The 17,143-nt window shown below is 43.5% G+C and overlaps 1 protein-coding gene across 3 annotated transcripts in view; it reads left to right on the forward strand.

Moving 5' to 3' along the window:
• The window catches only part of LOC135212079 (calcium-transporting ATPase sarcoplasmic/endoplasmic reticulum type-like), a 71,318-nt gene that overhangs the window by 22,306 nt on the left and 31,869 nt on the right, over positions 1-17,143 (forward strand). For all 3 annotated transcript variants that reach the window (XM_064245437.1, XM_064245436.1, XM_064245438.1), the window contains exon 3: positions 16,885-16,985. In XM_064245437.1, the coding sequence (XP_064101507.1) occupies positions 16,885-16,985 (101 nt within the window). The remainder of the gene's footprint in view (positions 1-16,884; positions 16,986-17,143) is intronic.

Below are 17,143 nucleotides of genomic sequence, written 5' to 3' on the forward strand. Positions count from 1 at the left end.
TGGCGGTTACGTCTCTCTCTCCTGCGGGATTGACTGACTAACTGTATCTGCCCTGCAATCACGGACTTTAGCCTAATATTGAGGGGATTTCTTACATGAATGAATAAACATTACATTCGTTTTGCCTTACTATGTTCAACAGAGATATATCTTACTCCTTTCGGTGCTCGTTACCGCATGGTATAGGACTACGAGTCTACCGCAACATTGCACTATTATATGCTTTCCTGCTTAGGCAAAGCGCAGCCTTATTAGGGAAGTAAACATACTGTGTGAGGGAATGGATGAGCTTGCTGGGGACCATTTCCTTCCTAAAGAAGTTTGTTTCCCTGAATAGACTGCAATTCAGACCTCTACAGTTTTTTCCTACCGGGAAACTGAAATTTTATTCAAGATCTAGGTATGATTCTGAACATCTCTCAGTGCGTCAAGTATCACCTGAGGTGATAGAAAGAAGGTGCCGGACATCTGGAGAGGGTTTCAGATGTCCTGGATCATAATCTGAAAGAAGTGGAAGCAATTCGGTCGTCCCTCCAGTCCTCGAAACGAGTTTTTGGAACCAGTGGTCCATATCAACTCTGATCTTCCACAGCTCTCTCATATCTTAGGAAGTATCTTCTCTCGGTCCCTGTTCGGGTTTACGAGAAAGAGCCTATTATAACAACAGGCGTAGAATGTAACGATCCTCCAGATGTTCGTTACAGGATTGCAAAAGTCCGTACGAATCGTCTCGATCGACGGCAGCAACTACTGACTTCCGAGTGGAATCTTTCTTTAGAAGTATGTTGAGAGTTGTGGAGACTTTAGGGACGTCCTTTCATTCATCTCTTCGCTATGTTGAGGACGAAGAGGCTTCTTCTTCTCTGCTCCCTTATTCTCGATCCGGGAGCGGTACCATTAAACGCCATCCTATGATATTGAATGGGGATGGATGTTTAGTCTCTTTTCCCCTTTTTCAAACGCTTAGGAAATGTAATAAGATGATTTATGACGTCACAGGGAGCGACAATGACGCTGATCGCCCCATGTTGGCCTTCAAGATCCTAGATTCACAGAGGTCACGTCCTTCCTAGTTCTCTTTCCAAGGACCTTTTCCGAGAGAGTCGGTCTACTCTAACACGAAAGGTACCTATAACCTCTCCGCTCTGAGTCTGACTACGTTCAGACTATCGAGATGTTGACAGCATAAGATTACCGTCTTCCCTTTCTGTTTGAAGAATGGGATAAGCTGGCAGTCACAACTATTAAAGAATACGCAAATATGTTGTTGACGGCCTTTGGGCTCAGAGATTTGCTTCTGTCAAACAACAAAGCCCTTTGAGTTCTGTGGAATCTCGAAACTCGCTCACCATCTACTTTTTGTCTCACCTGTTTTCTCGGAGTCAGACACTCGTGCGAGATCAGGCAACATATAGTAGCCCTGAGTTTCTTGTTGACGAAGTCGGTTGCGTTTATACACCCCCAATGATCGTTTAACATGAGACCAGGTTGGACTGACAGGCATTCGTCCTTCGGGACTGAATCGCCTTTTTGCTCCTCGCTCCTTTCTCCTGGCACCAGAAGCTCGAGTCAGGAGTTGCTCAGGAGTTGATTCGCTAACGACGTTGGGTTGCGTTGATACACCCCCCAAGGTTTGCTTAGCTTGAATCGCCCAGGCAGTCCAGACACTCATCCTTCAGCGAAGAATAGTGCCTTATGGTCTTCAGGGTACAGCCTTGCTGTCCTTGATTCGTCTGACTGGTCTACTGGTCGGTCACCTGACTTTAGTACAGACGGACTGACTGTACATGTCCAGATCGAAGCTTTCAATATGGAACTTAGACGTAGTCTGAAGTTCTTGATGTCAAAGCATTCGAACCTCTCCTACCTGTTAACTTCTTGCACGTGATCAGGAAGGCCCTTTTCTAACCACCCTAGATACGACAAAGAGGGTTAGTAAGGTTTTCAGCCATCGTCAGAAGTTTTGGCGTTAGAGCACACAAGGCGGTGTGTTCTCTAAGCCTTCCGTTGTGGCCTAAGAATGGAAACCCGTCTTGTTCTTGGGCCAGGAGCTTGGAATCAAGGATGGCACAAGTTATTGGGCAGGAGCCAGAGAGAGTCCTGTGCCCTGTCGGGTCTCTCAAGTTTTATCTACATAAAACTCAAGAAAGTCGAAGTCCTTCGGGCAATCTGCAGTGTTCCGAACAAGACCAGACTTGCCCATATCGAAGAACACCCTGGCTTTATTGTTAAGGAGTTCTTTCAAAAAAGCTCCTTCTTTGTGTTTGCACAAAGATTGAAATCTTTTGATTTGAATGCTCACGAGGTGAGGGCGCGGCCTCGGAAGCATTTCAACAGAGCATGGCACTCAGCAACATCCTGAGTACCATGTTTTAGCGAAGCAACTCTGTGTTCACTTCACACTCCCTGCGAGATGTGAAGATGGCATATGAGATCGCTGCTCGCTTGGGCCATACGTGTCTGCAGACACAATCTTGGGGGCAAGAAGTACCACTCATCCTATCCTGTAGAAAATGGTTAGGAAGAGCTCTTAATTTAGTTGTTGAGTCGCCGACAACGGCGACTTCTTAACTCTTAAGCCTTAGTTAACACACCTTAACTTTGGCTAGGTTGGTCAGGTGGTGATATATATATTTATATATATATTTATTTTACTTCTTAGCCCTCATGGTATGGTCAATATGGTCTAGTCACGTCGTGGTCTCGCCCCTGTTGACAGATCATCTGGAGTGCACCAGCTATATAGGTCTCTACCTCGCTGGCAACTCTAGTAGCACAAGCAGACTTACGTGGCAATAACCACGAAGCCAGCTATGCTAACAGGTGGAACCAAGATGTAAATCATCTGCATGCATTTGTTTCCCAAAATCCTTCTATTCTGTCCCTTCCCACCTCCAACGGTGGGATTCAGCTATATATATATCTGACAGGTAAGTTTCATGAACAAAATGATATTGTTATGATACAATAATAAAGTTTGTTCATACTTACCTGGCAGATATATATAATTAAGTACCCACCCACCTCCCCTCAGGGGACAGTGGAAATAAAAATTATGAATAGAAAATGGGAATGGTTCCTGATACCCGCCTCCCAGCGGCGGGAATGGGTACCTAACCACTGGCCGACCACTGTGTGTGCCGGAAGTTTTTGAAATTCTGTCGGACTTCAGAAAATACAGCTATATATATATCTGCCAGGTAAGTATGAACAAACTTTATTGTATCATAACAATATCATTTTTGTGGTTTGTTAACCCTTAAACGCTGAAGAGGTATTTTAAAAATCGTCTCCCGTATGCCGGTGGCGTTCGCGAGTGAGCGCCGAAGCGGAAAAAAAAAATCATGTCACACTTAGTTTTCAAGATTAAGAGTTCATTTTCGGCTCCTTTTTTTGTCATTACCTGAAGTTTAGTATGCAACCATCAGAAATGAAAAAAAAATCATTATCGTATATAAATATTGGGATGTATGATAGCGCAAAAAAAATTTAATATATAATTGTATACAAATCGCGCTGTGAGCAAAACGGTTAAAGCTAATCAGTTAATTTTTTTCGTTGTATTGTACACTAAATTGTAAAACAGTCAAGGCATCACAGAGAAAATATTATCACAAAATGATGCATGAATTTGTAACGCGCGGACGTAAAAAAAAGCAGTTTTAAAAAATTCACCATAAATCGAAGTATTGTGCTAGAGACTTCTTGTTTGTTGCAAAATGAAGGTAATTGGTTGAATAATACTAGACTGTAAGTGTTGTAGCTTACAATTGCACTTTTCGACCATTTCGGTCGAGTTCAAGTTGATCGAAGGACGAATATTTTCTATTTATCGTTATTTATATAAAAATATTTCAAAACTGATAAAAGCTACAACCATGGGTTGTTTTTTTTTGTATTCTACATGAAATTGTGCACATTTTCATATATAAAACTTCATGTAACGGCTAATTTAAAATGGTGCAAACATTACGACAATCGGACGAAAAAATTTGATTTTTTCGGAAGAGTTACCGCGCGGACGTAAGGAAAAAGTTTTTTTCATAAATTCACCATAAATCGAAATATTGTGTTAGAGACTTCCAATATGTTGCAAAATAAAGGTAAATGATTGAATATTACTAGAATGTAAGAGTTTTAGCTTACAATTGGGTTTTTTGACTAATTCGGTCGAGTTAAAGTTGACCGAAGGTTGATATTTTGGCACTTATCGTTATTTATATGAAAATATTTCAAAACGTTGCCAGAAAAGAGACATAGACGGTGCAGATTGTCAGCCTCTAGGCTGCTAAAGAGACATTCCTCGATCTCTGATAGCTGGTATTGACCCTCAACCGTCTTGTAGCTGTCAGGTTTCACTTATTCGTCAGTTTTTGGATGCCATGCATTCTTCATTGTCCGAACACCCGTCACATCAAGAATTCGTAGTGACTACTGATGTACATCGCCCATGGCGAGCCGAGTAACTCCCGCACCTGAGCGCCTGACTCCCCTCTCTGGCAGCTTGATGCATTACGCTTCCCGCTCGGCGCCCGCTCTTGGAAGCTTGACGGCCTTGACGCCCGGATTTATTCAATAAATACGATATATGAAGATACAGAATATTGCTCTACAAAAAAAATCACATCTGGAATAGTGGGGACCTGCAAATAATTTCATACATAGATGCGTTCATTAGAAAACTCGCCAATGAGCGCTCCCGTGAATCATTTTTATGTAGGTTCCACAGGAAAATCTTTGAACAGGGGAGTCTGCAAATCCTGAGAACATGAATACCAAGGGGGGGGGGGGGGGGGGGGATGTCATCCAGTGTACAGGCATCACCTGGTTATCAGTTAATGGTTATCCAGTTTTATGGCGCTTGTCCACTGCCGTAAAATTGGTGATCTATGGTGCCGTAATAACGCACTGAGTTCTGGTTATTGGCGCCATAAGGTGCTGATAATAGAGTTATGGTGCCATTACATACCCACCAGGAGGAGCCATTAACTGGTTATCAGCACCATAAATGCAATAAATCACCGAGTTTCGGTTAATGGTGTTTTTCGCTTATCAGCACCTACCGAGGACGGAACCACTACCAAGAATAGGGGACTGCCTGTATTACTAATTGTGTTTGAAGCAGTTGTGTCCATTTATCCCACCACCTATCAATGTGGGATTCAGCTGTGTATAATTACTTGGTAAGTTACTTATGTGAAAATGGTATTTTCATAAGAAAATTAAGTTTCACATATACGTACCAAGTAATTATAGATCGGAGCCCTCCCTCCTCCCCTCTAATGGACATTAAGCACAAAAGAAGTGATTTTCTCTTGTGTTGTTGTACCTATGGTTCCCCTGTAGAGGGCAGGTGGTTACCTATACCAAAAAGAAGTGAATCGCTACCACGAATTTCAAGTTTTAGCATCATGCAAGTAGAAAAGTATAGCTGTGTAATTATACTTGGTAAGTAGTATATGTGAAACTTAATTTTATGGTGAAAATACTATTTTTGTAGAATGGTAATAGAAATACTGTAAGAATTAGTATACTCTTTAATCAGGAATTGCAAGGCAGTAGACTGTAGTAGAACCTATTTCCACATGGATTAACTAATTTACATTTTCTTTACTCATTATAGCCTATTATTATGTCTATGAAGATACATTATTCATCATTTGCATCCTAGCCTTGTAACCTTCAGATATATTCTAGCAAAGCCTTTTAGCCTTTGCTTTAAATTTGGCTTATGGCAACACAAGGCTGAGTATCGTGTTCATGTGATTGTCAGTCTTTTGTCACCAAAATTATTTAAATGAGAAAGTTACAAAAGAAAAGGTTAATAGAATTTCAATCCCTGAAGAGAACAGTTGTTATAATATTTATTTTGTACATTCCTGGTGTGATGGTCTACGTGTTAGGAAATCCCCTCTCTAGAACCTATGATATATACAGTGGTACCTCGAGATACGAAATTAATCCGTTCCGAGGCGGCCTTCGTATAATGAGTTTTTCGTATCTTGGAACACATTTTACATGTAAAATGGCTAATCCGTTCCAAGCCCTCCAAAAACACCCCATTAAATTTCATAATAAAGCTAAATTGACCTATAAACAATGAAATACTACAACAATTTGGACCATTCAATACCTAAATTAAGAATAAAAATCGAAAACTTGTAAATAAAGTGTATTTTTATACATTCAACTTACCTGTCAGATATATACATAGCTATTGACTCCGTTGCGCCGACAGAATTTCGAATTTCGCGCACACGCTACAGGTAGGTCAGGTGATCCACCGCGCCGCCGCTGGGTGGCGGGAATAGGAATCCATTCCCGTTTTCCATCAGATTTTTTCTGTCGGCCATACTGGCAACATCGTTGTTGGTATCTCCGGCTGGATTTCGTTTTTGGATACAATTGATCATCGTTTTGGACCCTTTGGTGACGTATTTGGATTGTTGTACTGGCATACGCTTTTGTGGATCGTTATTTGGATTTTGGCTTGGAATTTTCATCATGATGTCTGATTCTGGAAGTGTGGTGAGAATGTGTGTGAATGAAGGGTGCAAGGTGAGAATGCCGAAAGCTTCGGTTGATCCTCACACTGTATGTAAAAGATGCAGGAAGTATGAATGCTCGATGGATAACACTTGTCATGAATGTGAGAGTTTGAGTGCTGAAGGGTGGAAGTCTCTAACTTCTTATTTAAGGAAATTAGAGAAAGACCGGTTAAGGAAGTCATCTTCCAAAACCAAGCCTAGCTCTCAATCTTCAAGTGGTTTGGTGAGTAATATTGTACCCTCCTCTAACATTATGAACGCTCCTTGTAATATTTCAGGTCCTTCTCCGAATGCAGATCTTACGGACTCTGCTTCGGAGATAGCAAGCCTTAAAGCTGCGCTTATGAAAATGGAGCGTAAAATGGCTGCCATAGAAGGTAAGCAAAGTAGTGCTGTGGAAAGTGATGTGAATTTCCCCAGTGAAGTGGAGGAGGCGTCTGATTGGCTTCACAACGCTCCCAGGCCTAGACCTCTTTCAAGCTCCCAAGCCCAGAGGAGAAGGAATGTCGAAAGCCTTACGGAGGTTATGGAGGATCCCCACCAGTCAGACGTCTCTTCGGCAGAATCTGTGACGTCACAGACTGCCAGAGAACGCATTAGAAAAAGCGTTCTACGTGAATGTTTTTCGTCATCGGAGAATTCCTCACCTAAAAGAGGATGGAGATCAGCGGATCGTTCTCGTCCCTTGAAGAGGATCTGGGAAGAATCGGGCATAAACTCGAGTCCGGAACGTTTTTCGGAGGACTCCCCGACAGAGAATAAGAAAGCAAAGGTTTTGGCTTCTCCTGATAAGTTGTGGGGAATGGAGAAAGAAGGTTTAGACCAGAGAGAAGAAACGACGAAGATATTAAAAGATATGCAAGAGTCTATTGCTTCTCTAGTCGGGGTTCTTTCGAGAGATCCTCCAAGAAGAAAGGATGTTAATCTTCCTGTGAAGAAGTCAAAAAACCCTTACTATCAACCTCCCAGAAAAGAAGATTCTTCTTCGGATGAAGGGTCTATTTTTCACAGACCCGCGAGTTCGGGGCGCGAGGCGCCAGCCAGGCGTGAAGCGCCAGCCGAGCGCGAAGCGCCAGTCAGCCGCAAAGAACTAACACGTAAGCGCGAGGCTCCAATCAGGCGCGACGCGGCAACCAGGCCCTATCCGATATCGCAGGAGACGACTAGGCGCGAGAAGCTGGCCAGGCGCGAGGAGCCAGCCGCGCGTGAGAATTCCTACAAGCAGGAAGAGACAATCAGGCGCGAGGCGCCATCCAGGAGCGTAGCGCCAGCCAGACGAGAAGCGCCAGCCAGGCGCGATGCGCCAGACTGCCGAGAAGCGCCTACCAGGCGAGAAGTGCTAGCCAGGCGCGAGGCGCCAGGCGGCCGCGAAGAGACATACAGGCGCGAAGCGCCAGCCAGACGCGACGCGATAGACGGCCGCGAAGCGCCAACCAGGCGTGAAGCGCGAGTCGAGCGCGAGGCGCCAGCCGCGCAAGAGGAGCCAGCGAGGTGCAAAGCGCTAGCCGAGCGTGAGGCGCCAACCGCGCGAGAAGATTCAACCAAGCGCGAGGCGCCAGTCAGGCGCAAGGCGCCAGCTGATCATGAAGAGCGGCAAGAGCGAGAAGTTATAAGGGGTAATAGAAGATCTTTTCATGTAATGTCTTCGGATAGCGAGTCTCCTACAAGTAGAAACCCTAATGCAAGGAAGCAACCTGGTACATCGAAGGTTACGGTTTCAACCTCCATGTCTCAGGATGTTTTGGTGGATAAGAAAGGGAGAACTTCTAGATCTGTCAGTCTCTCTCCTTCTAGGAGTATTTCTCCTATAGGGAATATGTCTACGGACAAAGAATCTAATAAAAGAGCTCGCTCTCCTTCTAGGATGGAGTTGGATGAGGTGTCGGAGGAAGAAACCCCGAACAATGAGGGGGTATCTAACTACAAAGTGTTAGCCTCTCTTCTCCTACAAGAATTTGGAGACTCTCTAAGCCCTGCAGCTCCTCCTTCCCCGAGATCTCTGTTCTCCAGTACGAAGGTTCCTAAATCGTCTTCGTATTTAAAAATGAAACCAGCCATATCAATGAAGAAGGCTATTCAATCTTTAAATAATTTGATGAAGGTGAAGAAGGAAGCTCAGAAGACAGTTTTTTGCACTCCTCCATGTAAGCTCGGAGGTAGGAGGGGAATATGGTACAGGACAGAGGAAGCGATGGGGCTTATGCTTCCATCTTCCGCGGAGGCGGATTTTTCAAGCTTGGTTGAAGCATCGAGAAGACATGCTTTGAATACAGCTAAAGCATGTTGGAGCATGTCAGAATTTGATCAACACCTCAAGGGACTTTTCCATGTACTAGAAGTTTTTAACTTCTTGGATTGGTCCCTGGGAGTGCTGGCCAAGAAGGCAAATGAACCAGATGTTTTAGAACCTGAAGTTTTACATTGCATTTTATCCTGTATGGATAAGGCGGTTCAGGATGGATCGGGAGAATTGTCATCTCTATTTGGAGCAGGAGTAGTGAAGAAGAGATCATTATTTGGTTCATTTCTAACCAAAGCGGTTTTCTCCTTCACAAAGGTCAGCCCTGTTATACGCTCCTCTCTCGGATCACCTGTTCCCTTCGCACTTGGTGAAGGAGATTTCAAAGTCTCTTGCTGGAAAGGCAACCCAAGACTTATTAGTACAATCCTCCAAGAAATCAAGACCAACAGTACCAGTAGCGAAGAAGACTACTCGTACTCCGGTAGTGCCCTTTCGGAGAGGTTCCACCTCTCGTCCTCCAACGAAAAGGAAGACAGCAGAAAAAAGCGAGGAAGGTCCTCCTTTAGATCTTTCAAGAAATCAAAGTAGCAGCGAGGTCCTCCAAACATCTGTAGGGGCCAGGCTCCTAAACTTCGTAGGGGCATGGAAGATAAGAAGCCGATCCTTGGACGCTAGCAGTCTTGGGGAAAGGTAACATTATACCTTTTCAGGACAGACCACCTTTGTCGAATTCCCCAAAGGAACTGTCGGCGAAGTACAAGGACCCTGTTCTGAGGGAGACACTTCTTCAGATGGTGATAGGAATGAAGGACAAAGAGGCAATAGAAGAGGTTCAGGATCCTTCCTCTCAGGGGTTTTACAACCGCCTGTTTTTAGTTCCAAAGGCATCCGGGGGATGGAGGCCAGTCTTGGACGTGAGCATTCTGAACAAATATGTGGAAAAGAAAAAGTTCTCGATGGAGACTTCTGCCTCGGTACTTTCAGCCCTGCGAAGAGGAGACTGGATGGTCTCTCTAGACCTGCAGGATGCATATTTCCACGTTCCTATTCACCCGTCATCAAAGAAGTATCTCAGGTTTGTGATTCAAGGGAAAGTCTACCAGTTCAGGGCCTTGTGCTTCGGCCTCTCCACGGCTCCACAGGTATTTACGTACCTGATGCGGAACGTAGCCAGATGGCTACACCTGGAAGGCATAAGCGCGTCTGTACCTAGACGATTGGCTGATAAGAGCAAAATCCCAGGAACAATGTTTGGAGGATCTGAAGAAAACATTAGAATTGACAAAGGAATTAGGACTTCTCGTGAATCTCGAGAAATCGCAGATGACCCCCAGTCAGGACATAGTCTATTTGGGGATTCAGATGAATTCTCGGGATTTTCGGGTTTTTCCGTTCCCAAGAAAGGAATTCTTTCCGGGGGAATTTCAGCAAAGTTACCATCCTTCCTAAAGAAAGACAGGAGTTCAGCCAGGGAGTGGCTGAGCCTTCTAGGGACTTTCTTCCCTGGAACAATTTGTATCCCTAGGAAGACTTCATCTAAGGCCTCTACAATTCTTCCTAAAGAGATCTTGAACTTGGAAGAAGGGCCATCTGTCGGACACTTTTCCGGTAACATTAGAGGTGAAGAAACACCTAAAGTAGTGGCTGCTCCCACTCAAAGAGAACAAGGGAGTGTCCCTAGAGGTTCGGAACCCAAACCAAATCTTGTTCTCAGACGCTTCAGAAACGGGATGGGGAGCGACTCTAGGGGCAAGAGAAGTCTCTGGCAAATGGAAGAAAGAACAAAGAGATTGGCATATAAATGCCAAAGAACTATATGCAGTGTTTCTGGCATTAAAATTCTTCGAGTCAGAAGTAAGAAATCAAGTGATTCAAGTCAACGCAGACAACACCACGGCGTTGGCTTATATAAAAAAACAGGGGGGGACGCACTCGTTTTCCCTATTCGAGATAACGAAGGATCTGTTGTCATGGACGGAGGAGAGGAACATCACCCTCCTGACCCGATTTGTAAAAGGGGAAAGGAATATCAGAGCAGACAGGCTCAGCAGGACAAAACAAGTTCTCCCCACGGAGTGGACTCTGCACGAGCAAGTCTGCCAAAGACTGTGGAACCTGTGGGGAAGGCCGCAGATAGATTTGTTTGCGACGTTCCTGTCAAAGAGAATAGAGAACTTCTGCTCCTTAGTAGAAGACCCGAGAGCGATAGCGGTGGATGCCATGCTACTGGAGTGGTCGGGACTCGACGCTTACGCTTTCCCTCCATTCAAGTTGCTAGGAATAGTGATGAAGAAGTTCGTAGCATCAACAGGGACGAGATTAACTCTCATCGCCCCGTTTTGGCCATCCCAAGATTGGTTCACAGAGGTACAGGAATGGACAGTAGACTACCCAAGATCTCTTCCAAACAGGATAGATCTTCTCAGACAACCCCACTTCAAGAGGTTCCATCAAAACCTCCCCGCTCTCGCTCTGACTGCCTTTCGACTATCGAAAGATTGGTCAGAGCGAGAGGCTTTTCAAGCAAGGCTTCGAAAGCAATTGCTAGAGCCCATAGATCGTCAACTATCCGGGTCTATCAATCGAAGTGGGATGTGTTTAGAAGATGGTGTGGAAGAATAAGCTGTCCTCCTCCGATACCTCTGTGACCAATATAGCAGATTTTCTGTTATTCCTGAGAGAGGAATCCAATCTGTCCGTAGCTACAATAAAGGGATACCGAAGTATGCTCACAGCGGTATTTAGAAAGAGAGGCTTAAACTTGGCAGAGGATAGAGATTTGCACGATCTCATAAGATCGTTCGAGACGTCAAAATCTATATCCTCTACTCCGCCAAGTTGGAATCTGGATGTTGTGCTCAAATTCCTTACATCGGAAAAATTTGAACCTCCCGACCGTGCCTCGTTCAGGGATTGGACGAGAAAGTGTGTGTTTCTCATAGCCTTAGCGACGGCTAAGAGAATAAGTGAAATCCATGCCCTAGATTCTCGGGTGGGTTTTAAGAAAGACGCAGCCATCTGTTCTTTTCAAACTCTGTTTTTGGCAAAAAATGAGAACCCTTCGAAACCATGGCCAAGGAGTTTTGAGGTGAAAAGTCTTTCAAACTTAATGGGAGACGAAATTGAAAGAACTTTATGCCCGGTTAGAGCTCTTAGGTTCTATCTTAAAAGAAAGAAGAGTTGAAGGCATGTAAACAAAGTCTATGGTGCGCAGTTCGGGACACGAAAAGACCAATGTCCAAGAATGCGCTAGCGTATATTATTAGAAGTGTGATTATGGAAGCTCATAGCGATTGTGCAGAGGATTCCTTTAAATTATTACGAGTTAAAGCTCATGAGGTAAGAGCAGTGGCAACATCATTATCATTCCAAAAGAATATGTCCATGAAGGACATTATTAATGCGACCTATTGGAGATGCAACTCGGTATTTGCATCCCACTATCTTAGAGATGTTAAAATTACCTACGACAAGTGCTTCTCTCTAGGTCCTTTTGTGTCTGCGGATTCAGTGCTGGGACTGAGGACACATACGATCCTTAAACTTTTATGAAAAGTCTAATACTTCCATACCATACTGGTGGGATGGGCTCTAACTTTCTTACCTGACGGCTAGTTGTTGCACAGGCGGCCATGGCCTTGTTTAGGTAAGGAATTTTGAGTTTATCTTAAAGGATAGGCTTGGATAAAAACGGTGTCTTTGATTACGGAGATCTCCACTATTTGAGGCTGTTTTTGTGTTACTATTGGTAAAAGTGCTTGGTGTCGCACAGGCGGCCATAGCCCTTGCTAGTGAGGAACTAGAAATGTGCCTTTTAAACGGAGTAGGATTAAAGACATTGTCTAAATTCGTACATGGACATCTCCTTTTAAGACAGTATCAGGATTTTCTGCTGACAAAGAGTGCTTGGGCTAGCACAGGCGGCTTTTGGTGCTTTTGACAGTATGAGAATGTGCATAGGTCTTACAAGCGAGGTAGTACAAATTGAAATTATATTTGTTTATTTTTATTTATTTTTCATAAAGAATTAGGTGTAAAATATTGTGATTGAGTTTTTTGGTTGTTTGCAAGGAGTCCGGGGATGACTTCTTGCAATCTTAGATACAACATTGGTTAGGTTAAGGTGATCAGGATCGGGATTGTGCTCCTTAGAAAAAAGGTTCTTGTCATATAAGTGGATTGAAACCCTTTGACATAGCCCTTATAGGATCGGCCAAGTAAGTGGATAAGACCCCTTTGGCAGACCTACAAGAACTCTTAGCAATAGATCAATATCTCGCTGAGGCTCTTGAGACTAAGCAGACTCCTGGGCATTAACCATGAAGTCTTCAGTCTAAACAGGTAGGAACCAAGGTTTTATGTTATTAATACCTACGATGATTGTTGTGTTTTCCTGTTAAATCAGTTATTAGCTGTCTTTACCCTCCTCCAATGGTGTGAATCAGCTATGTATATATCTGACAGGTAAGTTGAATGTATAAAAATGATATTGTTATGATACAATAAAGTTTTATACATACTTACCTGGCAGATATATACAATTAAACTACCCACCCAGCCTCCCCTCAGGAGACAGATGGTGTAGAAAAAATCTGATGGAAAACGGGAATGGGTTCCTATTCCCGCCACCCAGCGGCGGCGCGGTGGATCACCTGACCTACCTTTGTAGCGTGTGCGCAAAATTCGAAATTCTGTCGGCGCGACGGAGTCAATAGCTATGTATATATCTGCCAGGTAAGTATGTATAAAACTTTATTGTATCATAACAATATCATATTAGTGTACAAGAAATATTATTACTGTAACGTAAAATGTGGAAGCTTACCTTTCGAGTGAGGCTATCTCCGATAGTGGCGGCAGAGGAGGAGGAGGACAAACGGCAGATAACGTACGTACGTACGTACACTTAACTTTATGAAAACACACAAAAAATTTAAGGAAAACCATAAAACTGAAATTTACGAAACACCTTAACAAAACTGTAACACTTAACTTACAAAAATCTAGAAATTACGTAAACATTTTTTTATTTTATTTTTAACTTTTTTTTTTTTTTTTTTTTTTTTTTATTTTTTTTTTTTATTTTTTTTTTTTTTTTTTTTGTTTTTTTTTTTTTTTTTTACGTAGCTTTTTTTTTTTCTCTTTTTTCTTTTTGTTTTTACAGAATTTCAACTTCATCACCGCTTTCAACGTTCTGTTTTTCATCACTTGGTTCTTCCTTTTTGCTTACTCCTGCTAATGCTGAAGGCCTCTTTAAAAAATAACGATCCAAGGAAGATTGCTTCTGCTACTTTTCACGATGTTCCTGAAATGACTCAAGCAAACGTCATCGAACTGCGCAAGCATACGACCTGTGTGAGCCTTTTCGGGGTGTCTTTTTTCGATAAACAATTGCACTTTATGAAAAGCGCCTAGAATATCCTTAATTTCTGCCGTTGTCATAGGCTCCTCCTCCTCTTCCTCGCCGCTGCTAGAGAACTCCTCTTGAACGACGTTAAGTTGCATGGCCTCCAACTCCTTCAGGTCATCCGTCGTAAGCTCCTCTTGGTGCTCCTCGTGAAGGTCGTTGATGTCGTCCTCGTCGACGACCAGCCCCACCCCATGGACTTGCCGAGTGCAACGATCTCATCAAGATCTGGTTCCAAAACAGTTTCGGGATCATCAACTGTTTCTGACTCTGCAGTACCAGCTTCGCCCACGTCGAATCCCTCGAAGTCTGGCGGATACGGCATCAGGCCAGAGTTTCCTCCACGAGGAATTCAAGGTTCGCCTCGAAAACCTCCTGCCAAGCTAGGTCAATGAGTCGGATGCAAATGACGATGTCGAAATGCTCCTTCCAAAATTGTCGCAAGGTGAGGTTTGTGGTATCGGTGATGTCGAAACATCTCTTGAAAAGATGTTTCGTGTATAGCTTCTTAAAGTTCGCTATCACTTGCTGGTCCATGGGCTGGAGGAGAGGGGTGGTGTTGGGCGGAAGAAAAAGAATCTTAACGAAGGAATACTCCGCTAGGATATCTTCCTCGAGGCCAGGAGGGTGGGGAGGGGCATTGTCCAACACCAGCAGACATTTCAGGGGGAGGCGCTTCTCTTCCAAAAAACTCTTCACAGTCGGGCCGAAACACAGATTTACCCACTCCGTGAACAAAAGCCTCGTTACCCAGGCTTTTGCATTAGCCCTTCACATCACTGGAATCTTCTCCTTCAGCACCTTGTGGGCCTTGAAGGCTCGAGGAGTCTCGGAATGATGGGGGGGGGGGGGGGGGGGGGACACCAGTAGGGGCTTCACCTTGCAATCCCCACTGGCGTTTGAACAAAGTGCGAGCGTAAGCCTGTCTTTCATAGGCTTTATGCCCGGGTAGCTTCTTCTCTTCCTCCGTGATGTACGTCCGACGAGGCATTTTTTTCCAAAAAAGGCCAGTCTCGTCACAATTGAAGACTTGCTGAGAACTGTAGCCTTCCTTGGTCATCATCACGTCGAAAGTCTTCTTAAATGCTTCGGCCGCTTTCGTGTCCGAGCTGGCAGCCTCCCCATGACGCATCACCGAATGGATGCCAGTCCGTTTACGAAATTTCTCGAACCAGCCATGCGAAGCCTTGAACTCTGGGGTTGGCGTTGAAGTCCCTTCCCCTCCCTCGTCTTCCGCCTGCGCAATCAAATCGCCGAAAATAGCACTGGCCTTGTGAGCGATTGCTGTCTCCGTTACTGTATCGCCAGCGATTTCTTTGTCTTTTATCCAGATGAGGAGCAGCCGTTCCATCTCGTCGTGCACATGGCTCCTCTTGCTGGACAAAATAGTGATGCCCTTCGAAGGTGTAGTTGCTTTGATGGCATCCTTCTGTTTAAGGATGGTGCCTATTGTCGACGGATTACGGCCGTATTCCTTTGCGATCACACTCAATCGCATACCAGCTTCGTACTTCTTTATGATCTCCATCTTTGTCTCCAGAGACAGCATGCGCTTCTTTCCGTGAATTTCAACTTTCTTGGGACCCATGACTATGTTAATTTATGTAAAGTTACACAAATACGTAATAATACAGTCTTCGCACAACACGATAATATGTACTGCAACGAAATCACTAACGAATTTACGTTACTAAACGAAATCGTTGGAGCGAACGAATGCCGATTGCGTACGGTAAAGTTTCGGGTGCGGAGTGGCCGAGCTAAGGGACGCCAGCGCGTACGTATAGAAGATGCATGATGGGAGGGATGCTGTCCAATCAGAGAGAAGGATCTCATGGCTTGGCTAGCATCAGGAACCAATGGGAGAGCAGGAGGATGGTGGCGAGTCTACTAGCACTAAGATGGCGGCGTGCGGCGCGAGTTTCAAAATTGTTATCGGGCGAATCTCGGACTTTCAGAAACCTTTCGTATCTTGAAAACTTTTCGTATGTAGAGCAGTAAAATTTTTCGCATTGGCTTTCGTAACTTGGATTTTTCGTAAGTTGAGCCTTTCGTATCTCGAGGTACTACTGTATAATAATACGGAAAGAGAGATATTGATAGTCACAGTTGAAGTACTGGGTTGTGCTTCTGGATTATTAGTAGGTAAAGTTTGATAAGTTGCATTTCTTTTATTGCACTGTGACATTCCATATTCTTTTATAAAACCATGCATTCTGTGGAGGTGCTTTTTTCTTAATTGGTTATAATACAGCAGCCTAGAGAACAGTAAGGGTTAACAGAGGATATGAAATAGATTATAAATATGAAAAATATCATGTACTATTTGTTTTAATTTGTGCAAAAGGACAACCTTGCTTTTTAAAATAGAAAATTTGTAAGGGTTGAGATATATGATATACAAAATTATGGATAGTGTCCTTGGAAATGATATACAGTGTTTGTATTACTTTGAAATTCTTGGTAATGAAACATGAAGTTTTAACCACATAGCAGGATATAAAATAGAACGTAAAGTCATCAGAGTTGGCATTTAGAAGGTTAAAGTTCTGCTGAGGTTAGTTGTTAAAGAGAAAGAATCCATACTGACTTGGGGATCCAAGTTAGAAATTCATACTGGATCTCTGATTTATCTTTTGATTTTATTTGATACATGCTTATCATTTACACACTGTTTCTCTTCACAGAATTACCGGCAGAGGAGGGAAAATCTCTTTTTCAGTTGGTTCTAGAACAGTTTGATGATCTACTTGTAAAAATTCTACTCATGGCTGCTATTATATCATTCGTAAGTAGTGTTATCCAATATTTGGAATAGTTTATTTACATACTATTTTTTTCATGTTTTTTTTTAAGTACAGATATGGATGTTCCTATACCATTGGGTTTAATGTTTTCTTATGTTGTATTATATCTTCAGTGTTTGAATACTATGTAGCTGATTGA

Source organism: Macrobrachium nipponense, chromosome 40 (genome assembly GCF_015104395.2).
Source record: "Macrobrachium nipponense isolate FS-2020 chromosome 40, ASM1510439v2, whole genome shotgun sequence".
NCBI classification, from domain to species: domain Eukaryota; kingdom Metazoa; phylum Arthropoda; class Malacostraca; order Decapoda; family Palaemonidae; genus Macrobrachium; species Macrobrachium nipponense.